At 43.6% G+C, this 27,515-nt stretch overlaps 1 protein-coding gene across 1 annotated transcript in view; it reads left to right on the plus strand.

The window, feature by feature from the left end:
- Positions 1-27,515, plus strand: part of NAA16 (N-alpha-acetyltransferase 16, NatA auxiliary subunit) — a 2,694,704-nt gene that overhangs the window by 1,353,996 nt on the left and 1,313,193 nt on the right. Inside the window, exon 11 of the mRNA XM_044071699.1 lies at positions 13,939-14,108. Coding sequence (XP_043927634.1) covers positions 13,939-14,108 — 170 coding nt within the window. The remainder of the gene's footprint in view (positions 1-13,938; positions 14,109-27,515) is intronic.

A 27,515-nucleotide genomic window follows, 5' to 3' on the forward strand; every position in this document is an offset into this window, starting at 1 on the left:
TTTGTGGATGCCTCGGATGTGGGATGGGGGCAACCTTTGCCTCTTGGAAAGTTCAGGATGTGTGGTCTCCTTCCCAAATGAAGGAACACATAAATACAAAAAAATGAGAACTCTCATTTTTGCCCTGCTAACCTTTCATCCTCTTTTTCAACCAGGTCCCTCAAAGTGGTTCACAGACAACACCACAGTTCTCTGGTATGTCAACAACTGGGGGGACCAAGTTATATCTCCTGTGCAGGTTGACTCACAAGGCTTGGGAGTTGGCAACTCAATATCAGCTGGCTCTTCAGGCAGTTTACTTTCATAAATAGATGTTTCACAGGGATGTGTTTCTGGACATTATCCACTGGTGGGGTACTCCTCAAGTAGATATGTTAGCTTCCCCTATGAACAGACAACTTCCAAAGTTTTTTGCCAGAGTTCCTGATCCTCAGACATGGAAGGCGGAAGCCCTATCCTTCTCTTGGAAGTGGATGTTTCCTCTATCCTTCCCCCTCCTTCAGAAAGTTCTGTTGAAAATTCAGCAGGACCAACCAAGAATCTTACTGATGACTCCCTTCTGGCCAAAACAGCATTGGTTTCCCCCTTCTGCATTTAGCCAAGGGCAGTCATCAGAAGTTACATCACAGGATGGATCTACTCACACAGGACAAGGGATCTCTAATACATCCACAAATGTCAACCCTTCAGATGATACTGTGGGTGATAATGTTTTGATCCCTTTCAGACACCAATTTTCTGAGGACGTGCTACAAGTTCTGCAGGAAGCCAGAAAACCCAGTACTAGGAAATCCTACATTTCCATTTGGAAGAGGTTTTCCATTTGGTGTCTTTCCAAAGATTTGCAACCATTGTCTGTTGATATTCCAATGGTTCTGTCTTATCTGTGCGAACTACTGAAGACTGGGTTATCATACTCTTTGGTAAAACCTCATCTCTCAGCCATTTCTGCCTGTCTGCCTATAAACCGTCCTTTAGCTTCTAGGTTGGAAGTCAAACTTTTCTTGAAAGGCGTCCTTCATATCTGACCACCAAGGAAACCAATTCCTCCCCTTTGGAATTTAAACTGTTTTGGAAAAACTTACATTGGCTGCCTATGAACAAGCAATGTTCATCTTTCCTTCAACATTGCACTTGGAAAACAGTGAATGTTCATCGTGTTTCACTGTTGCAGTCATTACACTTGGGTATTCCTGCTGGCAGGCTACCCGCAGTCGGCCTGAATTCCAAAGTCCTGGTCCGGCGTCGGTTGCTGTCGCCTCTTCCCTGACGTCAGTGCGCCAGGGGTATATAAGATGCAGCCGATGCCATTTTCCTCAGTCTTTCTTGCTGCGCGGTGCCCGAAGCAAAAGCAGTTTGCAAGTGCCGGTCGGTCGACTCCTGAGATTTTCGCATTTGAATTTCAGATCCAAAGTCTTCAATAAAGCTAAGTACCCCATTGAGGAAACTTTTTCTTGATCCAGACCGATGCCAGTAAAAGTTAACAATTGTATTTCTTGTGGGAAGCAAATACCTGATAAGGATTTTCACTCTTACTGTATTCCTTGCCTAGGCCCTGACCACCACGTTGCTAGTTGTCGGTTTTGTGCTAGATTCAACCAACGCACTATTAAGCGTCGGTTTGATTTTGCTTTACATTACTTTGGCCGAAGGTTTAACTATATAATGCTGTCGGAACAACTGATGACCGGAGTTCATAAAAAGCGCAAAGACAAAGAAAAGGACAGGCATCCGAGGTCCAAAACTGATGACGAAGCCTCTTCTAGACCAGTTGCCAGTTCTCAGTGAGGCACTTTCTCAGCCCCTGACACCCGCTACCTCAGTGCCACAGGCCGCTTCCGACTCCCACGTGGAGACAACTAGGCCTCTGGAAACTCAAGGTATTGGGCCTACAGAGACTATTCCCTCAGATGGGTCCGGAGCCGCTGAGCAGATATCGGCTTCTGAGGGTGTTTTCAGACTTACACAGCTTACTATCAAGACCACTTCAGCAGCCAAGGCAAAGTCTAAAACACCATTAAAGACAAAGAAACAAGTACAGCATTCTCTAGGACAGTCATCCATGCCAAAGAAACAGATGCTTAAAATGGCCGAGGACCTTATTACTTTGATCAGGGGTTCCCATCTCCCTCCTGCTAAAAGGCCTAGGCAAGACACTGACTATGACTCCTCTGACCAGGTTTCTATTTCCTCTGATTCCTCTTCAGAACAGGGATATTCTCTTCCTCCCTATGAGGACTCTGATGCTGAAGAATCTATCCCTTCAGCCTCTCCTCCCGAGGATTACTCTTTTGGGGAAACCTTGCACACCATGAGGGAGCATTTCCATTGGGAGAGCCAGGATTATTCAGAATCCAAGAAAAGGCTCTGAGACTTTCTTTTACTGCCTCAGCACAGGCCGCTTGCTATCCCCCCTGTACTAGATATTGTTGATGATGTTTTTTCTGAATCCAGTTTGTCTCCTGATTCTTTACCCCTTGCACCAGTCAAGCCAGATAGGTACTACAGGGTCCCAGATTCTCATCAATTTCTTTATAAAAACCCTGCTGCTGACCCAGAAACAATTTCTCAGGGTCCCAGAGGGGTCAAGGCTTCCACTGCAAAAAAACCCTGTTCCCTCTGATGGGGATTCCAGAGCACTGGACAGATGGGGGGAAAAGTTTACACTTCTGCTACTTTAGCTGTAAGGGCTTTAAACTGACAATTTCACATGATTAAATATCAACAAGACCTGATGTCTTTGCTAAAACAGAAAATGCTTACAAGCTCAGAATGTCCTGAAAATAAGGAAATGCAGGATTTATTGCATGCAGCTGAACAAGTGGGAACGCATACTTTGCAATGTGATTTTGATTCATTAGAGGCCTCTTGTAGAGCTGCAGTTACACGTTCTGTCATGCGAAGACGTGCTTGGTTAAAAGAACAAAGTTTACCTGATCATGTTAAAGCAAAATTATTGGATGCTCCATTACAGCGTGATACTTTGTTTGGTGTTAAAGAAAATGGAGAATAAAGCAAAATGAATGCAGACAGTAAAGGATTTCTTACAGGTTCAGCCACCCAGATTTAGCAGGAACTGGCCTTCAAAAAACTGGCCCTTTCCAGTGTCAGACAGGCCACAAAGAGGCAGGTCTCAGCCCCAAGGCTCATACAGACCTAAACAGTGGGGTGCTTCAGCCCCCAAAGTCGGAGAAGACAAATCACAACCTTATAGGAAACAGTCCCAATGACTTTCCTCTACCTATGCCAAGCACTTACCTTTTGGAAGCACCCTTAGGGGGAAAACTAGCACTTTTCTCACAAAGTTGGCACACGATCACCCAGGACAAATGGGTACTAAATATTGTTTCTCAGGGTTACAGGTTCGACTTTCACACCCTACCAAGACCAAAAGGTATGCCAGATCTGCCATACAATCAATGGGCAGAGGCACAAAGACAAATTTCTGCTCTCATGGACATGAGGGCTATTCAAAACGTACCACAGGAAGAGCAGGGGCAAGGATTTTACTCAAGGCTTTTCTTGGTACCCAGAAAGGACAACGCTTGGTGACCAATACTGGACCTGTCTATTTTAAATACTTTCCTGGACGTTCCAAAATTCAAAATGTTGACACTACAGCAACTTCTACCCATGCTGGGCAAGAAGGCTTGGCTAGTTACTTTGGACCTCAAAGAGGCATACCTGCATGTCCCAATCAGACAAGCTTGCAGAAGATACCTCAGATTTATAGCTGGTTCAATGCATTACCAATTCTCTGCACTGCCCTTTGGCTTATCTACTGCACCCAGGGTCTTCACAAAATGCCTGGCACCAGTAATTGCTTTTTGCAGACAAAAAGGAATCCAAATATATCCCTACTTGGACGACTGCCTTATTCAAGCAGAGAGCAAGGACATTCTTCTAAAGCATCTGGCATTTGTAAAAAGATTACTAATTTGCCTAGGGTACACAGTAAACGAAATGAAATCAAAACTAGTGCCCTCTCAAGAGATAATATTCCTGGGTGCAAGCTTAAATACAACTGCACAGATGGCTTATCTCACGCCAGACAAGCAAAGGCAACTGACTCATTACTTTCAAATGATGGCAACAAAGACCCAGCTACCTGCAAGAAAAATTCTGCAGGCTTTGGGCTTCATGGCATCCTGCATCCTGCTAATTCCATATGCAAGACTGCATATGAGGAAATTACAATGGTATCTAAAAAGTGCTTGGACTCAACATTGCCAAAGCCTGGAAACAATAATAACTCTTATTCCCTGCCTGCAACAGGAGTTTCGATGGTGGGCACTGGCCTGTCACCACAACAAGGGACAGCCTTTCACTTCACCCACAGCCAGGCAGACACTAATAACAGATGCATCGGATTATGCCTGGGGGGCACACATGGCAGGAAAATGTATTCAGGGCACATGGCCCGCAGACCAAATGCATCTTCATATCAATCAAAAAGAGATGCTAGCTGTACAGAATGCCCTGACAGCCTTCAAAGATCTACTACATCCAGGACAACTATTGCTAAAGACGGACAATACTACAGTTATGTGATACATAAACAAGCAACGGGGCACTCATTCCTACCCCCCTCTACAGGCAAACCATGACTTTGTGGAACACAGCACTGTGACCTATCAAGTACATCTGAAGGCACAATTCCTGCCAGGAAAGAAAAATACTCTGGCAGACGAACTAAGCAGAAACCTCATGGACCCTCATGAGTGGAAACTAGATCCACAGGTCTTCAGCATAATAACAAGGAAATGGGGATGCCCAGACATAGATCTATTTGCCTCCCCTCACAACTGCCAACTACAGAGATTCTGCACAAGCACTTATCACTCACAAGCATGGAAAGTGGATTCTCTGTCATTCAGCTGGAAAACCCTAACAGTTTATGCCTTTCCACCACTGCCTCTCCTTCCCAAGGTACGCCTAAAAGTCGCACAAGAGAAGCCAAAAATGATTCTGATTGCCCCAGACTGGCCACGCCAGCACTGGTACCCAATCCTAAAGAGCTTGTCTCAAGGCCCAGCCTGGACTTAACTTCAAATTCCTCATCTTCTGACTCAACAAAACAATCAGATCCTGCACAGCCAACTCAGGACCTTAAATCTGGCTGCATGACAAATAATATAGCCACTCAGAACACACCTCTCTCTAAAGGTGTTATGGATGTCATTTTGGAAGCCAGGAGGCCCAGCACCAGAAAACCTTATGCAGAAAAATGGAAGAGATTCTGTGCTTGGAACCAGGCACAAGGACTTGAACCACTTGTTCCAAATATTTCTCAGATTTTACAATACCTAACTGAGATGCTGGACAAAGGCCTATCCTTCTTATCAATTAAGATCCATGCTTCTGCCATTTCAGCTCATTACAATACAGAACCTCCTATTTTCTCACATCCACTGCTAAGACAGTACCTCAGAGGGGCAAAAAACATAAGACCCCCAAGGAGAGCACAGATACCTGCTTTGGGACCTCAACATTGTCTTGGAAAAGCTCGCACTGCCTCCTTTTGAGCCAGCCAATAGAGCTGATATAAAATTTCTATCATGGAAAACTGCTCTGCTCCTAGGAATAACTTCAGCAAGAAAAGTCTCAGAGTTACAGGCATTAATGGCAGTGGAACCTTTTATCATTTTTCATCCGGACAGGGTTTCTCTAAGGACAAACCCAACATTTATGCCAAAGGTAGTATCCAGTGTGGCTCTTAACCAAACCATTCATTTGCCAACATTTTATCCAAATCCCGAGAATAAAGGGGAAAGACTTCTGCACTTTTTGGACATGCACAGACAGCTACGCTTCTACTTGGACAAAACAAAATCTTTCAGAAAAACTGAGCAGCTGTTTGCATATGCTGCAGGATCACAAGGCAAGGCAATCTCAAAGCAGACTATTTCAAAATGGATAGGACACTGCATTCGTTTCTGCTGTGCACAGCATGGCAAGTCAGTGCCTAAGAAGATTAGGCCACACTCTACCAGGGCAGCAGCCTTTCTCAGAGGAGTACCAACCAAGGAAATTTTGGAGGCTGGAACTTGGAGTTCAGTGCACACTTTTACCAAGCATTATCACTTACCTCTTTACTCTAAATCCATAGCAGGCTTTGCAACTGCAGTTCTGCAGGGCCTCATAGCCACTCCTAATCCTATTTAGACCCAGCCGCCCTACCTCAGCTTTGGGATTCAACCCAAGTGTAATGACTGCAACAGTGAAACACGATGAACATAATACAGTTGTGTACCTACCATAAATGTAGATGTTCGAGTGTATTCACTGTTGCAGTCCAGGTTACCCACCCTCTATCCCCCTTTCTTTGCTGGGACTTATCTATACTTCTCTATCGTATACAACTTATGTGGTGTATTTGCTTGTAGATGAAGGTTTTGTTTTTATTTTACTGTATATTTTTATAAGGATTATGTTATGCCTACCTTATTGGGGGCACCTGACATCTGGGGCAAGAAAAAGTGAAGAAAATGGCATCGGCTGCATCTTATATACCCCTGGCGCACTGACGTCAGGGAAGAGGCGACAGCAACAGACACCGGACCAGGACTTTGGAATTCAGGCCGACTGCAGGTAGCCTGCCAGCAGGATAACCCAAGTGTAATGACTGCAACAGTGGATACACTCGAACATCTACATTTATGGTAGGTACACAATTGTACTTTCTGTTGGCTGTCACTTCAGCTGGAAAGAGTTCAGAACTTCAGGCCCTTATGGCTGCTTCTCCTTTAACTGTTTTTCACAAGGATAGGGTTTCCCTACACACTAATTACTCCTTTATGCCTAATGTGGTGAATGAGTTGTCACACAATCAGGCTCTTAACCTGCCCACATTCTTCTCCTCTCCACAATCTTCTTATGAGAGGATCTTACACACCTTGGATGTGCATAGACAACTCGGATTTATTTAGATAAAACCAAGTCTTTTATGAAGTCTAACCTTCTCTTTGTTTCCTACTATCTCAGGTCTCTGGGCAAACCTGTTTCCAAGCAGACAATCTCCTCCTGGATTTTTAAGGCTATTTTCTTTTGTTATTGTTATGTGGCTCATGAAAAAACATTGCTTTTCCAGTTAAGGCTAATTTCATTAGAACTGTCTCTTCTTCAGATGCTTTTTTTAAGGGTCTGGATACTTCCTATCTTAGAAGCAGCCACTTGGTCTTCTGTGTATACCTTCACAAAACATTATAAGTTCGATGGTATATCTAGATCTAGAGCTGTTTTTTTTTTTTTTTTTTTTTGCCAAGGCTCTTCAGGGGTTTGTAGAGAGTGCTACTGCCCCTCCTCCCACTCCTTCTTCTGCATGAGCTTTGGTATTCTCCCTCATGTTATGAATACTGAAAAATATTAATAGAAGGACATAGAATAGTTGTATAAAAAATCTTACCACAACCATAGATGATGTTCTCTTCTATATGTTGCAGCATTCTATCCCTCCCACTTATCCCCTGATGCATGCTTGTTTGTTTCCTGGATGTGTTTTCTCAGTTTATCTCAGGCTGGTGTTCTTCCTGGGGCATTCAGTTCTGAGGATGGGACTTGCCAACTTCTGCTTATATATCGGATATCACTTAATGACTGATGTTGGAAGGGATCCTATGTCCATATGTGCAATGTCACATACTTTACAGTGGTTTTAGACTTTTGTATACTGGCCATACATTCGGGGTAGCCAGAGGCGGACTCCGTCATGTTATGAATACTGCAACATATAGAAGAGAAGGATATCTATGGTTATGGTAAGATTTTACACAGCTATTCTCTATTTAACCTAATCCTAAAACCAGAAGGCTCCTTTAATTTATTTTTTAAAGTCACTAACTAATTATTGGGCTAGTGGCATAAACAGCATGCGTCAAACAGGGTAACTAGCAACTACTTTGCTTGTTCAGAGTATTTCTTTGGTCACGACAAGTAACGATTAGCACATATTTTCTTCAGGTGAGCAGATGTCTGCATAAGCCACTGACTAGCTTGGAAATTTATTTTTTTACTTGTGCAGCAGTGTCTGTGCATGTGTATTTTGACATCTGGCTGTTGGAGAGTTGGTTCTCTTGGAGGTATGATATAACCTGTATATATTGGTATGCCTATAATGTGTGTGCATGTGTGAGAAATGCTGCAAAATAGCTTTATTTTTAGGAGAAATAAATACATATTTAGCTGTTTCCCACCTTTTATTTTTCAGCAAGTCTGGTGCCAGGTGTGCTTGTCATCAGGTCTTAAATGATAAATAGATGTAGCATTTGTTAGTATCATAGCAACACCTTAGTTATGTAATTAAGGGTATGTCTAGAAGCAGGCCTGAGTATACCAGTCAGTATACTATTGTGGCCTTTGTGTTTGTGTACTTGCAAAAAAAAAAAGTATACCATTGTATTTGTGTAATACCAGATGTTCTTCGTGTTTCACTCTTGCAGTCATTACATTTGGGTAATCTGCTGGCAGGTTGCCCTCAGTCGGCCTGAATAACAAAGTCTTGGGTCCTGCGTCAGTTGCTGTCTCCTCTTCCATAACGTCAGGTCGTCAGGGGTATAAAACATGCAGCCGACACCATTTTAATCAGTCTTTCTTGCCGTGCGGTGCCCGAAGCAGAAGCAGTTCGCAAGTGCCGGTTGGCCAACTCCTTAAATTTTCGTATTCGAGTTTCAGAACCAAAGTCTTTAAACTAAAGCTAAGTACCCCCTAGGCCGTGATCACAACATGCCTTGCTGTTGGTTTTGTGCTAAATTTAACCAACACACTATTAAGCTTCGGTATATTTTTGCTTCTAAATATTTTGGTTCAAGATTTAACTACCCTGAAATGTCGTCGGTTAGCAATCTGACTACCAGAGTTCACAAAAAACACAAGGAAAAAGACAGAGACAGACCGTCGAGGTCCAAAACTGATGACTAAACTTCTCCTAAGCCAGTCGATGGTTTGCTGGTACTTAGTGAGGCGCTTTCGCAGCCCCTGATACCCGCTACTTTTGAGTCGCAGGCCTCTACCGAGACCCATTCGGAGTCCGGTATGCCACGAGATTCGCAAAGTATTGAACCCGCGGATGTCTCTCCCTTGGATGGGTCTGGAGCCGCTGAGCAGGCACCGGCTTCTGAGGGTGTTTTCAGGCCTCAACATTTTTATATTAAACCGACGCCAGCAACAAAACCAAGGTGAAAAACAACTTCTATGTCTAAAAAAACGACGCATGAGCCACGTGCTCAGGCCCCTATGCCGAAAAAACAGATGATCAAAATGGCTGAGGATTTAATTACCTTGATCAGGGGTTCCCAACCCCCCCCCACTAAGAGGCCTAGGCAAGGCACTGATTATGAATCTTCAGATCAGGTTTCCATTTCTTCTGATCAGGAATTTTCTATTCCACCCTATGAAGATTCTGATGCAGAGGAATCCATCCCATCTGCATCTCCTCCTGAGGATTACTCTTTTGGAGAGACTTTGCATACTTTAAGGGAACATTTTCACTGGGAGAGTCAGGACTTCTCTGAGTCAAAAAAGAGGCTTAGGGATTTCCTTCTTCTTCCTCAGCGTAGGCCTTTGGCAATACCTCCTGTGTTAGACATTGTTGATGATGTGTTCTCAGAATCAAGCATGGCTCCTGATTCCCTGCCTCCGGCTCGTAGTAAGTCAGACAGATATTACAGGGTTCCTGACTCCCACAAATGTATTTTCAAAAATCCAGCTGCTGATCCTGAGACTATTTCTCAGGGTCCCAAGGGTGTTAAGGCTTCTACAGCCAAAAATCCTACCCCTTCTGATAGAGATTCCAGGGCGCTGGATAGATGGGGTAAGAAGGTTTATACGTCTGCAACCTTGGCAATCAGGGCTTTAAACTGCCAGTTTCATATGCTTAAATATCAACAACATGTTACGGGCTTACTGAAACAGAAAATGATGTTGATTTGTGATTGTGTGGAAAATAAAGAATTACAGGTATTATTGCATTCAGCAGAACAGGTTGGAAAGCATACTTTGCAATGTGGTTTTGATTCCTTGGAGGCCTCTCGTAGGGCCGCTGTTAGTGGATCTGTGATTAGAAGGCATGCCTGGCTCAAGGAGCAAAATCTGCCTGATCATGTTAAAGCTAAATTGTTGGATGCCCCTTTGCAGCATGATACTCTGTTTGGTAATAAGGCAGAAGAGGTTTTAAAGAAAATGGAAGACAAAGCTAAATCTATGCAAACTGTAAAAGATTTCTTGCAAGTGCAGTCACCCAGGTTCAGTAGGCACTGGCCTACTAAAAATTGGTTCTTTCCTGTGTCCAACAGAGCCACTCAGGGCAAACCTAGGTGCTCAAAAGGCTCCAGATATCAATCACAGGGTTCTTACAGGTCAAAGCAGTGGGGTGCCTCCACCTCCAAATCTGGAGGAAACAAAGCACAACCCTACAGTAAGCAGTCTCAATGACTTTCCTCTACCATCTCCAAGCGCTTATCTTTTGGCAGCCCCCTTGGGTGGGAAGTTAGCACTTCATGCTCAAACTTGGTAGTTAATTACCCAGGACAAGTGGATATTAAACATAGTATCCCAGGGGTATAGATTTCATTTCCATACTTTGCCAATTCCAAATGGATGGCCGGATCTGCCGCAAAACCAGTGGGCAGAGGCCCAGAAACAAGTCATGTCCCTCATGGATATGGGAGGCTATTCAACCAGTACCAGAAAAGGAAAAAGGACAAGGATTTTATTCAAGACTTTTCCTGGTACCCAGAAAAGACAATTCATGGCGTCCAATACTGGAGTTATCGATTCTGAACACGTTCCAGGACATTCCAAAATTCAAAATGCTGACTTTACAACAGCTACTGCCTATGCTAGGCAAGAATGCTTGGTTAGTAACTCTAGACTTAAGAGGCATACCTGCATATCCCAATAAGGGAATCATGCAGAAGATACCTCCGCTTCAAAGCAGGTTTTTTTACATTACCAATTCTCTGCACTGCCCTTTCGCTTATCTACTGCGCCCAGGGTATTTACAAAGTGCCTGGCACCAGTAATTGCATTCTGCAGACAAAGAAACATTCAAATTTAACCTTGTCTGGACGATTTTCTCATTCAAGCAGAGGACAAGGACACTCTTCTTCAACATCTGGCGTTTGTAAAAAGGCTTCTAGCGTGCCTAGGGTACACCATAAACGAAAATAAATCACAACTGGTACCCTCTGAAATAATTACATTCCTGGGTGCAAGCTTGAATACAGCTGCCCAGATGGCTTACCTCACGCCAGACAAACAAATGCAATTGACAACATACTTCAAACAAATGGCAACAAAACCCCAGTTATCTGCAAGACAAATTCTGCAGGCTTTGGGGTTCATGGCATCCTGCATTCTACTAATTCCATATGCGAGACTGCATATGAGGAAACTTTGTCACAGCCTGGAAACAATGATTCCTCTCATTCCCTGCCTACAACAGGAGTTTTCTTTGATGGGCAGAGACATGTCAGCAAAACAAGGGACTGTCATTCACTCTACCCCCTGCCACCCAAACCCTAACTACGGACGCATCAGACTATGCTTGGGGGGCCCACCTGTCAGGGAGATGCATTCAGGGCAAATGGAGCTCAATCCAAATGCATTTGCCTATCAACCAGAAAGAAATGCTAGCTGTTCAGAATGCTCTGACAGCCTTCAAGAGCTTACTTCATCCAGGACAACTGCTGATAAAGATGGACAATACCACAGTTATGTGGTACATAAACAAGCAGGGGGGTGCACATTCCTACCCCCTTTGCAGACTAGCCATGTCCTTGTGGAACACAGCCTTGACTTACCAAATACATCTTCAAGCTCAATTCCTGCCAGGAAAGCAAAATACTCTGGCAGACGACCTAAGCAGAAATCTTATGGACCCGCATGAATGGAAACTGGATCCGCAAATCTTCAGCATGTTAACACAGAAATGGGGGAGCCCAGACATAGATCTATTTGCCTCTCCCCAAAGCTATCAGTTGGACAAATTCTGCACAAGAACTCATCACAAAAAAGCATGGAAAGTGGATGCTCTATCCTTCAGCTGGAAAAACCTATCTGTCTATGCCTTTCCCCCTCTGCCTCTACTCTCCAAGGTCTTACTAAAAGTCAGACAGGAAAAACCAAAAATTATCCTAATTGCTCCAGACTGGCCTCGCCAGCACTGGTACCCACTTCTAAGGAATATGTCACACCTTCCTCCGTGGTACTCGCCTCAAACACCTCACCTACTGTCTCAGCAGAACTATCAAATTCTGCACACTTATGCTGCAAACTCTGAATCTTGCAGCATGGCTAATCAACTAATTATTCAAACCACGTCTCTCAGTAAACCTGTGATGGATGTCATTTTGGAAGCCAGAAAACCTAGTACTAGAAAATCATATGCTGATAAATGGAAGAGATTCTGTGCTTGGAACCAAGCACAAGGAATAGACACAGCAAAGCCCAATATTCCTCAAATTTTACAATGCTTAACTGAGATGCATGACAAGGGCCTATCTTTTTCTTCAATAAAAATTCATGCCTCAGCCATCTCGGCTCATTACAACACAGAGCCTCCCCTCTTTTCTCATCCACTGCTTAAACAGTATCTCAGAGAGGCCAAAAATTTAAGGCCACCCAGGAGAACACCAACTCCAGCATGGGATCTCAATTTTGTGCTGGAAAAACTCACCCTGTCTCCTTTTGAACCAGCAGCTACTGCGGATATAAAATTTCTATCTTGGAAGACAGCTTTTCTTTTGGCATTCACTTCAGCAAGAAGGATTTCAGAACTACAGGCTCACATGGCAGTGGAGCTTTTCATTATGTTTTACTCGGACAGGGTGGCCCTCTGGACCAATCCTTTTATGCCTAAGGTGGTATCTAGTGTGGCTCTTAACCAGACCATTCACTTGCCAACATTTTCCCAAATCTGCAGAACAAGGGGGAGCGGATTCTCCATTCATTGGATGTACACAGACAACTAAGATTCTGCTTAAACAGGACAAAATCTCTAAGAATGTCTGAGCAACTACTGGTAGCATTTGCTGCAGGATCAGAGGGAAAGGCTGTATCAAAGCAGACTATTTCTAAATGGATAAGCCACTGCATTCCTTTCTGCTATTTCACCATGGTAAACCTGTGCCCGAGGGGATTGGATCCCATTCCACCAGGGCTGACTCTACTTCAGCAGCTTTTCTCAGAGGGGTCCCAACCAAAGACATTCTAGAAGCTGCTACTTGGAGCTCTGTTCATGCGTTCACAAAGCATTATCATTTACCTCTCTTCTCTAAATCCAGGGCAGGCTTTGCCACTGCAGTCCTGCAGGGCCTTATAGCTGCTTTTAATGCTGTTTAGTTCCATCCTCCCATCCATAGCTTTGGGATTCTACCCAAATGTAATGACTGCAACAGTGAAACACGAAGAACATAATACAGTTGTGTACACTTGCCATAAATGTAGATGTTCGAGTGTATTCACTGTTGCAGTCCAGGTTACCCACCTGCCATCCCCCATGCTATACCATTTCTTTCCTTCACTATACTCAAAAGCCTTTGTGGTGTATTTTCTTTTAGTTGAAGGTAAATTTTATGTTTCTAAGGTGCATTTATATATTTACAGATTGTTTATATATATTTTTTTTCTCCCCATTTGGGGGGCACCTGACATCTGGGGCAAGAAAAACTGATTAAAATGGCATCGGCTGCATGTTTTATACCCCTGACGACCTGACGTCATGGAAGAGGAGACAGCAACTGACGCAGGACCCAAGACTTTGTTATTCAGGCCGACTGAGGGCAACCTGCCAGCAGATTACCCAAATGTTATGACTGCAACAGTGAATACACTCGAACATCTACATTTATGGTAAGTGTACACAACTGTACTTTATGTAGGAATCTTAGCATTTGTCCTAGTTTAACTGTTTTCATAACCACCTTGTCATTTGTTTAATAGAAAATGGAGAAAAAGAACCACCAACAACTCTACTTTGGGTGCGATATTTCCTGGCACAGCACTTTGACAAACTTGGCCAGTGGTCATTAGCCCTAGAATACATTAATACAGCAATTGAAAGTACTCCAACATTAATTGAACTCTTCTATATTAAAGCGAAAATTTACAAGGTAAAATATTTTTTCTGGAAAACTTTAACTTTTAAAATGTTGGCAAAGAAAGTTGATGAATTAATTCAAGTTCATGTATAAATTTTGTGTGAAGGTAGGCATTTTTTATCTTGGGAAATGCAATTTGAGGTGACGTTATTTATGTTGACCCTTTATGTAACATAGCTTACTGGGTCTGTTATGTGGTCTGTGTACTCCATTTTGTTGTATAGTAGATGATCATCAATGCATAGTTCACTGTTGCATTCATCCTCAGTAGGCAGACAGTTTTTCCAAAAGCTTAAGGGCACCTTCTCTGCACTGAAACTCAGGAATTTTAGAGGAGGTCCTTAAAGACAGTTGGAGCACAAATTACCTCAGAGATTTTTTGCCACTAAAGAGAGCTCTTTTGGCAGATTTTGTGGAACTGTCAGTCATTTAGCGATCCTTCAAGGCTGGGCAGATAAGTTCACTGTTGAAGAAAACATTCCACTTTATATATTATTTTGAGGAAAACTTGTTTTTTTCTGTCTGAAATATGGTGTTTTGCTAGAAAATGTTTTATTTTAGGACTGTCATTGCATTTTTAAGGAACTGTGTGTAAATGCTTATGTGAATATTTTGTGTGCATTTTACTCAAATTGTACTCCAGGTTTATGTGCTTTGGACAGGGAAGTATGCCTGTGGGGGACTGTCATTGATTTCTGTACCTCAGTAACACTTGTTCTGTCTCTTACCTTTAATTGCAAAGGCTCTGCTGTCCAACTTCAAGTTCTCTGTCTTCGCTTACCTGTGGAGCAGCCATTGGTCTCTGCAGTTTTACATTCTCCTGTCAGCAGAAATAAGAAAGTTGTTGAGGAGTTTTTGTGTGTGAAGCCAACCGCTGATTGGTGACTCTGCTGTTAATGCTCATCTTTCTTCAGACTGTCCATCTTTTTCCTCCAGTCCCCTTAGTATAGCAGATTGTCACCAAAGTCTGAGGATAGTTGTGACGCCCCACCACTGGACAAGTAATCAAGGAGTCTCAATCCTCACTACTAGCACCAGTGGGGGATATACATTGGGAGGATGACAGGTACACAGACAGTATTTCCCAATGCAGCTCTCTGCATCAAGTGCAGTTTTCCTTAAGAGCACACAGAGACCGCAGTCAGTCTGTGGCTGGTTTTCCCTCTTTCACCAGATCCCCAGTAAGACTTCCCATTGACACAGCTGTAGGGTTGAGATCTCAGTTGAGTGGCTAAACCAAGACCTCCAGCACCCTCTCTGTCCAACCAGTGCTTTGTGCCCCTGCCCAAGCAGCTGACATGCACACTCTTTGAGGTTTGAGTTTTATATACATATATATATATATATATATATATATATGTACACACACACACACACACACACACACACACACACACACACACATATACCTGGGAAAGGTTGGCACAGGTTTACTAGCTATGCCCCCTTCTGCCCAGACTATAGGGTAGTTATTACTGCCATCGACCCACTCCTTATCAGTTACTTTTAAGGCCCTTAACAAAGGGTGTCCAGTCTTAATGTGTAATGTTACTATCAATGCAAATGGTAGTTTGACCAAGAGCAAGGCTATTAGAAGTGGCCTTATACATTGTCACCAAAATAAATATGCAAGTACTGTCTGAACTTAAATATGTCTCACAAATATCAGCCACAGTGAAAGGTTTAGATATATTTAATAATAAATAAAAGAAGAAAATACTCTGTATATAATCACAGTTACATCAGAGTTCAGAATCACGGGAAATATTTAAGACAGCATTGCAGGACAGTCTCAAATAAATAAAGAAAAACATCTAAACTAAGCTTTACTATATTTCTGACTATATTTAAAAGAATTATACTGTTCCCTAGACTGACTTGCAGAGCAAGCAAGGCAGGTGTGATGAATGGGTCTTCCAGCAGTTGTTGTCAGGTCAAAGACAAATACAGAATGCTATCTCTCTCTCTCTCTCTCTCTCATAAAGTTCTTAAATTAATATCGCAAATATTACTGCTGGGATAGCTTGCAGGATGACATCACTTATCTGACTCTCTCCCAGGTGAAAAACAACCATTGATGCAGCTGGTAGCATGTAGCATCTACCAGTAAAAATATATATGCAAGGACTTTTCTTAGATCTAAGGCAGATCCTGGAAGTCATAAAACAAACACTTCCAAGATTATACAAAAAACGTCTAGTTCTAGACATTGTGTATGCTGCTGCACTGAAACTGAAAGATGACATCCTTTTATTATGTGGCCATAAAGTAATTTAATTTTCAGCTATTTTTCTGAAGTTGACTTCATGTGTTTCAGTTTCCATTGTTAAACTATATATATCTAAACAGTTACAATAGTGCAGGTACATTTCTGTTCTATTCCAATAGGGTATGCTGTGGTTACATTTTAACTTAGTACTTTGCAAAATATTTCTTCAGCACATATGTCGGTACAAGCCATCTTATATGACATACAGTTCTAATACATTTGTAACACAAGCATATGAATCATGCTGATATTCACAAATAACATATAATTATTTAAAAATTCCAGATAGCTGGGCTGGCAGTATCTCCTTTTGTGACAATAGCCATGTCCTCTGCAATTGCAGAGATATCCTTAGAAGGCAAGGGAGAATTTTCTCGTCAGTGTAAGGGGAAGGGGCAGATGGGAGACCTTCAGTTAGCCAGAAGGGTGAGCCTGAGGTTGAGATTTGCTATGCCTTGTGAAAGTTGGTGATCCCCCAGGATGAGTAAACATACTGAGAAAACCTTCCAGTTTCATGTTTCTTTTTCCATGGACAAGGAAGATTTACTGAGATTTGCTAAGGAGCTCATCAGTGCTTTTTCTTGCCTTCTGTTTCTTCAGGCAAGAAAAGAAAAAAAAGTTCCAGCTATTTCTGAACTGGATTTTCGGTGAGAGCAGGCTTTACATGGGGAATTGCTGTACCTCAAGAATTTCTTCTTCTTCGGCTTTATGATTCTGAAGAAAGTTCTTGCTTGCAGATTGCTGTTGCTGTTTGACCACTGCTTAAATTGATAGATTGTTTTCAATCTCCAAATTTACTTGATTCCAAATTACTTTTAGCAAGTAAACAGTTTTTTAGGTTATTTCTCTACATTCGAGCTATTAACAAGCAGATTGATTAGAACTCTCTTAGTGTGAAAATTTAGAAATTCAAAAAGATTCTAAAATTTATCAGTTTGGGTAATATCTAGTTACTGGCTATGTTTTGCAATGCCTGGATACCAGCAAAGAGGACATTTGGGAAAGGTAAGAAAAATCAACCAGAAAAAGCAAAGAAGTCCTAGTTGGGAGGAATGTTGCAGCTGTTCAGCAAAAAGCAGTTCAGGTTTCCATCTTTTGTTCTGTAGATGGCCTCTAGTAATTTAGAAAAGAATACATCAGGTGTAATCAGGGGTGTTTAAAAATAAGTGAAGCACTTGAGGAATCGATGTAGTGAAATAACACAAGGCTGCAAAAATAGAAGAAGCTTTAAGTTAGCTATTCAGTTGAGCTAATAAAATTGCAGAAGTCAAAGGTTGAAGGTTAAAATGAAGGAAATACTGGTTGGACATGAAGTTGTTTTTCAATAATAGCTGATCTGAAGTAGTTAACTTCATTTATCTGCAACCTGTGGGTATTCGGATCCATACCGGAACCGAGCCAGCAACATTTTATCAAGCATCTGCTCCAAGCTCCTCCCCTTACCCATAATACCTCACATCTCCTACCTTCCCTCAGATCTCGTTTGCTGCTTCATGCGTACGCATCATGGTCTCTATAGCCCCAAGTTGGGTGTAGTAAGTGTAACTTTTGGTACATATATTTAGTGTGTGTGAGTAGTTGTTTGTGAGCAACCCTTCCTCCCCTTTGTCGGTTTGCTGTTTAAAAAAAAAAAAGTAGTTTAGAAAGTTTGTGTTTTTCAGAGGTAGAGTAGGCCTAACCAACCCTTGTGTGTGCTTTGTTGGTTTAATGTTTGGCTGAGTGGAGTGTGATTATAGCTGACCAGCCAAAACCAACATTTAAAAAATGCACAGTGTGTGGCCACAAGCTTTCACCGGCTGATGGCCACACTCTGTGTGTTATTTGCCTGGGAATTTCCCACCTTAGTCTGCAGTGTAGTGTGTGTGCAGGGTTCAACCCCAGGGCCTTAAAAGAGAGGAAGGCGAAACTGGTAGCTAAGGGCCTGCTACCAGTTTCTGCTTTAGACGCGACGGCCTCGACATCGGCTCCAGTTGCCGACAACCCCACCCCCGGGCTGGGATTCAACCTCCCTCTAAGCCTGATGAGATGGGGACTAAGACAAAGGATAAGGACAGGAGAGAGAAAGAGAAAAGGGTGGAAAGGCACCGCAAACTATCTCCGGAGCGAGAGCCATTTCCCAGTCCACCCTCAAAAATTGTTAGGACCATTTCTCCTCGGCTCCATTCCCTGAGGTTCTCCCTGGAGCCGACAGAGCCTTCAGACCAGAGGCCTTCTTCAAGGTCATCTCACAGAGCCAGATCCGAGTGGGTCGCCTCCTCGCGGTCGACTAGGAGTCTGTCGGAGCTTGACGTGGCCAGGATGATGCAGAGATTCAGTCGGACCCAAATCCAAATGGGAATCTTGCCAGGCCTCTCTCAGGCTGGAGAGGGGACCTCTATGCCCTTCTTCCATCCTATCTCTGCTTCCCCGATCTGACCTGCGGTTTCAGGGTTTATGGATCCGAGGATCCTCGGAGCTGGGGGTTTGGCGCCGACGGTTCCTCCAACCTCAACACCGGCCATTACCTTGAGTTCCTTGGATCAGACTTGTTCAGATCCAAGCAACTCTCGGGGCCGAGAACAGGGAGCCGGATCCGAAGAACGGAGATGTCTTCGGCTCCGAATTTGTCGGATCCGAGCCATTCTACCTGGGCTACCTTGGCCTCTGCTCCGATCCTTACGATGGAGCCGGGGAGAACTTCTTCCTCGTTGGTTGCCAAGGAGGTGTGCTCTCCTTCGGCCTTCGATGTGGTGGGAGAGGGTTCTCTCCCAGGGATTGAGACCCCAGCCCATTGCCTCGGACTCCGCCCAGGCTGCCGTGGATTTGGTCACGACTCCCATCAGCTTGTCCCAAGGACAGCCTGTGCTAGAGGACCCCCAGGTAGATCCTGTCGTGGAACCCCCCATGACTTACAAGCCCTCTTCAGAGAGTCCCACTGAGGAGGCTCTCCCCGTAAACAGTCATATAAGAGGAGGCACATGGACTCCCCCGAGTCCCTCACAGAAGATACTGACTTGGATGAAGGTGAGGGTTCCCCCAAGTCACATCCCGAGGTTGTCTCCTTTGGAGACCTCATGGAAATCCTCCACCAGAGGGGAAGTTGGTCAGCCCCAAAACCCTCTATGGACAAGTCAGTATTCCCGGAGGCCTTTGGCATGGGCCCATCTACATCCTGGGTGTCCCCTCCTGCAGATCCATTAGTGGATCTTATTACCATATGGGCATGGAAGGAGCCTCACACCATAGAGCCAATACCCAAATGCCCAGACATGATCCTTTCTCCTCCCATAGACAGACAGAGGCCTGGTACAAGGGATCCCCTGTGGATGCTATGGTGGTGGCAGCTGCCACCAAGAGAGAACTGGCTCAGGAAAATTCTTCGGTCCACCCTGCGGACAAAGAGTCTAGGGCGGTGGATTGCTTTGGGAAGCGAGTCTTTACTTCTGCGACGTTTTCCATATGAGCGCTGAATTACTTAGTGCACATCATTCGACTCCAGCGAGACCTAGTAACGGAATTCGCTGTGTCACCCCAAGAGTTTTTGTCGCCAGAGGACAAGCGACTGTTCTCGGCAAAAATGTCGACTCTGAAATCCATTTTGAACACGTCCATGCGTCTTCTTTCCCATGCCATGGAAGGAGCGGCTAGGGCGACTGGGACTGGCATAGCTATGAGGCAGCACGCTTGGCTCAGACTCTGTCAAATTGTGGACCCCTTCAAGGCATCATTCACAAATGCTCCCTTTGACGGTTCCTCCCTGTTTGGGAAGATAGTTTGTGACACCTTGGTCCAGAGCAAGAAGGATGGGAAGACTCTGACTGCCTTTGGAGTCCGCTTCTGTAGCCCTCAAAGATCCTTTTCTAGGCATTAGAGAGGGCAGAAGAAGATGTGGTTCCAAAAATCTCAGTTTTCCCAGGACACTCAGGACAACTCGTCCCCTAGAGGCAGATGGGAACAAAACAGACGTCTCCCCAGCGGCAGATAGGGCCTGAGGAACTTTGGCCTTCTCGGACAGACCCATGCATCAACCCTGAGGGGTTGCCCGACTATCCTACTCTGGAGACAGTCGGGGGACGATTGTCATTGCACCTAATGGCTTTGTCGTCCATTACGACGGACCGTTGTGTGCTCCAAATATCCAGAGGATATTCCATCCTGTTCGTTGACCCACCCATCCAATCAAAGCGTTTCCCGGATGTTCCACCCGCTCAAAGGGAGGCCACAGCACACAAAATTTCAAAGCTGCTTTACAATCCATCGAACTGGTTCCCCCCAGATCAGTCCAGATCAGGCATTTACTCCAGGTTCTTTTTAGTGTCAAAAAAGACGGGGGACCTCACCCACATTGGACCTGTCAACCCTGAACCTGTCTGTAGCCAAGTAGAAATTCCGGATGGTCACCTTGCAGTCCGTTCTACCTTATCTTCGAGAATGTGACTGGATGTGCTCGATAGACCTCCAGGATGCTTACTACCACGTCAAAATTTGCAGTAGCTCCAGGAGATTCCTTCGCTTCCGGTTGGGAGTCAGTCATTTCCAGTTCATAGCCTTACCCTTCGGTCTCACCACAGCCCCCAGGGTGTTTACCAAGGTTATGGCAGTTGTAGCGGCTCACCTGAGACTTCAGGTGTTTCCTTACCTAGACGATTTGCTCCTCGCTGCTGCCACCAGGTGTCTACTTTGCATGGCCAGAGACTCCTCCTTGCATCTTGCAGTTAATCTAGGGATTACCATCAACATCTCCAAGTCCCGCTTGAACCCGACACAGACCTTAGAATTCATAGGGGCATGATTGGACACTCTACTATTGCAAGTTTTTCTCACTCGGGACAGGGTCCAGAACCTATGGGCCCATGTGTCAGTGATTCTCGGCCCCAGGATGCCAATGGCGAGCGAAGTTCTCCAAGCCCTAGGCTTCATGGCCGCAGAAATTTCAATTCTTCCATGAGAGTGCTTCAGTGTACCCTGGCGGTTCAATGGTCTTGGTTAGACCTCCCCATGGACTACCCTATACGAATCAGCAGAGCCTGTAAGATTTCTCTTCTTTGGTGGCTCCAATCATCGGAAATTTTGGCAGGTCATCCCTTCTTAACCCTAGCCCAAGCCACAGTGACCACAGACGCCTCCCAGCTTGGGTGGGGGAGGCACTTTTTGGGAAAGAAGGTCCAAGGCACGTGGTCCTAGACCGAGGCCAGATTGCATGTCAGTGTTCTGGAGATGAGAGCAGTGCTTTTAGCATTGCAAGCCTTTCACTCTGTTCTTCCCTTGGAGATGATTGCAGTTCAGTCAGACAACATGTCTGTTGTCTGGTACATCAACAAACAAGGAGGGACCAGATCTTACCCTCTCTGCCATGAGGCCATGAGAGTATAGGAGTGGGCGATCACCACCAGTCGGTTTCTAATTGCAACGCACATCCCAGGATGCTCCAACATTTTAGCGGACACAGTCGGGCTATTCTAATGCCATACGAGTGGTCTCTGAAACAGTCAGTAGTGGAGGAGATCTTTCTCGCGTGGGGTCACCCTTGCTGCGATCTCTTCGCATCTCCTTCCAACGCGAAGTGCAGCGAGTTCTTCGCTCTGATCCCCTCACCAGGGGACTCCCCCAGAGACGCTCTCATCCATGCTTGGTCTCCTGGGTTACTGTATGCCTGTCCCCCGCTACCTCTCATTCCGAAGTTTCTTCAGAAAGCTTACTGACTGGGGTGCAAAGTGATCCTCATTGCCCCGTTCTGGCCTCGTCAAGTGTGGTTTCCCTTCCTCTGGTCTCATGCTCTAACTCCTCCACGGATTCTGGATCCCTGCCCGGATCTCATCTCTCATCCCTCGGGCATCAGTCCACCCAATCTGGACAGCCTCAAGCTAACGGCTTGGTTGCTGCAGTTCCCTTGATTGCTAGGACTCCCGGTCTGTCATCTTCAGTAAAGAATATTTTGGTGGCATTCCACAAAGCTACCACCAGGAAAGTTTGTTGCAGCAAATGGAAACACTTCTCTATTTGGGCTTCTCAGAGAAACCTAGATCCATTTGCAGCCCGGGTTCCTGCAGTGTTGGAGTTTTTGTGCTATATTTTCCATACACTGAAAATACAACTGGCAGCCATATCGAATTTTCATGGTGAAAATCTGAATGCTCTGGCCTCTCTGAGATTGTGCAAGGTCTTTCTAAAAGGTACTTTTCTTTTGCGTCCCCTGGTTAAGAATTCTGTCCCTCCTTGGGACCTTACCCTAGTTCTACAGGTGTTGGTGGCATCCCCATTTGAGCCAGCAGCATCAGTAGATTTGAAATTCCTGTCCTGGAAGACAGCTTTTCTAGTGGCCATTACCTCGGCTAGAAGGGTTTCTGAGATCCAAGCTTTGTCTGCTGTGCCCCCTTACTTTATATTTCATAAAGACAGGGTTTTGCTTTGTACGAACCCTTCATTCTTACCAAAAGTTGCTTCTGAATCTAATATTAACCAGATGATTAATCTGCCTGTGTTCTTTCCAAATTTCCAGAACAAGGGTGAATATAAGCTGCATTTGCTTGATGTTCATAGACCGCTTTGTTTCTATTTACACAGGACTAAACAATTCCATAAGTCTGACCAATTATTTCTGTCCTTTTCCAGACCCTTTTGGGCAAGGCCATTTCCAAGGTCTCCTTAGCTAGATGGATTACACAATGTATACTGCAAGTCTGTAGGGATAAAGGCCTATCCCCACCTGGTCCCATTAAAGCTCATTCTACCAGGTCTATGGTAACTTCTGCTGACTTTTGGTCTATGGTTTCTCTGGAGGATATCTGTGCAGGAGCGACCTGGGCAAGGTCACATACATTTATTTCTCATAAGTTGGATTTGATCTCTAGAGGGAGAGCATCCTTTGGCACTGTGGTGCTTAGGAATGTCCTTCCAGGAGGGCCTCCCAGGAGTTTTGGTAGCTGGGGACTCTGTCCCATAGGTTGCAGATAAATAAAGTTAACTTCTTCAGATAAAGAAGTTATGTACTCACCATGACGTTCTATTTGAGTAGTTACTCTTCATTTTCTGCAACTGTCCTGTTCTAGGTTAGTGTTATTGAGTTGCTAATAGTTTGATTAGTGGCACACTCGATCTGAGGGAAGGTAGGAGATGTGAGGGATTATGGTTAAGGGGAGGAGCTTGGAGCAGATGCTTGATAAAATGTTGTCGGCTCAGATCCGGTATGGATCCGAATACCCGCAGGTTGCAGAAAATAAAGTATAACTACTCAGACGGAACGTTATGGTGAGTACGTAACTTCTTTTTTCCAAATAAAGAATAGTAGAATTAGATAAGAGTATGGTGATGCGGTAGCGTTGTCGCCTCACAGTAAGATGCTGTCCGGTTCGATTCTCAGCTAGAGCATCTTCTGCGTGGAGACATGCGTGAATGGGCGTACCTTCGTTGAAGGTTGTGTGTCAGGGCTGGTAACTCTGCACGTAAAAATCAACTACCAATCATTAGCAGACCGGAGTTCTGCTGTGGCGACCCCTAACCGGGAAAAAGCCGAAAGACACAAACAAAGAATTAGATAAGAGTACACACAGAAAACCTGATATTTTAGGTACTTTTTGCTATACCGTGAAACTGGAAGTAATAGGCAGGTTTTATGCAAGTACAAATAAACCACACTGGTGTTATACTGCATGATTTGTTAAATTGGGAGGCCACGTATATGCTACAAATCTGGCTATGAGAAAGCAGTCAAGACATTTGTTTAGTAAAGATGCAGTTATACCAGCAGAAAGAGCTACTCCTAAGAAAACAGTTGGGGACACACAGTACTTTGTGGAATACAGTTATGCACTGTATACCAGGTAGAAGAGAAGCAAGTTTATCCCAGTACTCTAGGTTTGTTTAAAGACAGGTATGAGATTCAATTTTCTTTTTTTATTATTTCCAGACATCTTCAGAATATTTTTTCCTGGGGGATAAAAAAAAAAATTTAGCCAAAAAGAGTGAGCTAATAAGCTGAAGGGGACTTTGTTATTCTTCTGACAGTAGCAAAGCCCATAGAAAGACTTTGCCAATGAAATATTTTCCAGTGTTCCAAACATAAATAACTGAGCATTGGAAAAAATGCCCAAGATTTGACTAGAAGAGTCAAGAGTGCCTTGCACTTGAACCATAGACTGGCATTGAGAGATAGAAATGATCAAGAAAAAGACTGGTAACGACATGAACACAGTGAGTAAGTGGGAAGACTGTAAAGCATCTGTCCTGTTAGATTTATATTAGAGGTGTGTAATGTTCTGCAAGAAGTGGCTAAGAGTGGAATTTTGTTTGTTAAACTGGTAGGTGAACTGTAAAGCTTAAACCCCACTTTTCCAATAATGTTTAGAAGGACAGCAATGATACTGAATAAGTAAGTAAAATTGCTTTTGTTGTTATTAATCCATTCACCCACAACCCCTTTTCCCCATCTTTGCACATGGGTTGGGGGTGAGACTTCAACAGTGACAGTCATCTAGAGCCAAGGAGTTTCCTGATGTAAATTGTATGCAGCATCATAAAGCAGCTTTATATAATATGCAGTCAGATGCATTTTAAATGTGGGGTGGGGGAAATTTCATTAGTGCTACCAAGTTATGAAAAGTACTTTTTTTAGTTGTAGTGAGTCTAAGATTTACACTTTAAAAACCAAAAGCTGGAAAGAAACAGGTTAGCATTAATAGAATGTAATCTTGCGATGCTGCTGGGGATGGATATTGAAGTGTAGTGATTATGTTACATGTAGAAATATGTAGAATTAAAACATAATTTTCCCTGTTTTATAGAAGTCAGCACCTAAAGTAATGTCATCTTAAGCTGTAGACAATAGTATTTTAAGCATATAGGCTTGAAACCAAGAAATAATGATTAAAAGCATGAAAAATTGTTTTCTTACAATTACACTGTTGCTGTTTTCCCCATTAGTACATGTTTTTAGTTGGAGATAAGGAGCTCGCAGGTAATCTTGGGAGGTCAGAGCAGTGTGTTCTGTGAGAAATCTACAATGCTTCTTTCTTGCATTTGCAAGGTTACTAGCTGTATTATTTTCCACTAGCATTTGCTTTTAGTCAGAGTCAAGCAGCCTGTAGGTGCAGTCAGTCAGTCCTGAAAGTTCTGAGTGTGAAATCTACAAAATAAAATGTAATTAACTTTTAACTGTACATTGGCAAGCACTGAAAAATACATGGTTTGAAAGTGTGGGTGAATGAGTTGTTAGTATTTGCGTCTCCTGCTGCTTTAGTACTTTAAGGCATTAAATATGACAGTGCACATTTAGAAAGGAAATGGAGAGAGATACGACAAGAAATCACAGCTGTGTAAATTCTTCCTGTAGCAGTAGATTTCCTTCTGTTCACTGTTGCAGTATTCTTTACTGAAGGGATCTCCTGCCAAGGATAGCTGAACATCTGTCCAGTATACCAAACCTTTAAATTTTATAGGGAAGTACATCACACGTATACTCCCCATGTAGGGCATAAAGGTGACATATGGGACTCAAGTACTCAGAAGTGAATTGCCCCAGAAGGAACAAAATATTTCCTAAGACAATATAGAACATATACATCCAGAAGAACTAGGTTCGGAAGGAAAAGGAAGTGAGAGCCCCTTGGCCAGGAGGGTACCAAAAGACAGGGGCAAGAGCCATAATGGAGGGGGGGGGGAGAAGGGAGGGAGCAAATACTGCAACAATAAAGAGAAGGACGTTTATTGTTATGGTAAGATTTTTACTCAACTGTACTATGTCCTTCCATGCCATTCTTGCAGCATTCTTCACTAAAGAGAGAGTACAAAAACTAAGAAGAAGACTGGGAGAAGGAAGGCACAGAAGAACCCTCTACAAACCCATGCAGAATAGCCCTGGCAAAACCTGCTTGTCCTTGGGAGCAACATCCAGTTTGTAATGCTTAGAAGAAGTATGAACAGAGGACCATGTAGCAGGTTCAAGGATGGAATCTCTGTCCAGACCCTTGGAAAAAGGTACAAGAAGAGACAACAACCACCCCTACTAGAATGTGCCTTTACAGATGAAAGACATTTGCCATGAAATGCATAATAAAAGGAAGTGTCTTTATAGATCCAGGAGGAGATGGGTTTGCTTGGAAACCGCTAAACCCAAAGCCCGAGGATGAAAAGAAACAAAAAGTTGCTCAGATTTGCTAATAACCTTTATTTTATTCAAATAATGTTTGAGCTGTCTACTCATTAGCCACCATGAGTATTAAAGAAGGATTAGTTCGAAGAGACACCCAGTCCATGTGAAAACTTAAAAAAGAGGAATGGCCGTAACAGCCAGAAGCTCAGACACTCTATTGACAGAAGTAGTAGTCAACAGCAGACCAATCTTCTGAGTACAAAGTTGTAAGGAAGCTAAACTAGTAGATTCAAAAGTAGTCTGAGTTAGTTTTTCAAGAACAAAATTGAGGTCCCATGAAGAAGGAATAGGCTTTTTAATGGTCCTGATATGGAGGACACCTTTAAGCAATTGTTTGACCTCAGAGAGGCCAAAGGAGGGTTCAAGGGCAGACTAGCAGAGATTGCTGACAGGTGAGCTCTAACACAAGTAAGAGAGAACCAAAGGAACCCATATTGAAAAAGGATCATGATGGTGAGAGAGGCACTAGACAAAAAAATTCTATTTGGATGTATATGATTTTCTGGTAGTGGGTTTTCTGGCCTCCTCCAAAACCTGAAGTATGTCCTCAGAAAAGAGGTGGCTAAAAGGTATCAAAACCATGTAATCTACAGTGTCATTTGACGAGTGGACAAGTGAGCTTGGATAAGGGATCTCTTGTCTTGTGTGAGAAGGGGAAATATTTTACTTTACTGGCTCACCAGATGTGCAGTAGCAAGCACCGCCCAACCCCCGCCTGCGGTGTTTGACGTCACGGTTAAGCAATGAATATTCAACCAAAGTTAGGTTAGTACAGTAATACAGATTACTCTGCTTGCCACTTCTATTAACCAAAAAAAAATGTCATGAAAAGAAAGAAAAGTCTAAATTAAACTGACAGAAATAAGGCTGTTACTCAGAAACAAACAGTTGAGTTTCCAAGAACACATTTCCGTTACGAAATACATCCGTAGGTTAAACTACCATAAAGGTTGCATCTTCTGCAAAACATAAGCATCTGTCTACCTTTGGTAACTACATGGTTTGTAACTAAACACAGCCAAGC

Source organism: Protopterus annectens, chromosome 5.part0 (assembly GCF_019279795.1).
Source record: "Protopterus annectens isolate FY-2018-M chromosome 5.part0, PAN1.0, whole genome shotgun sequence".
In the NCBI taxonomy this organism is placed as follows: Eukaryota; Metazoa; Chordata; order Ceratodontiformes; family Protopteridae; genus Protopterus; species Protopterus annectens.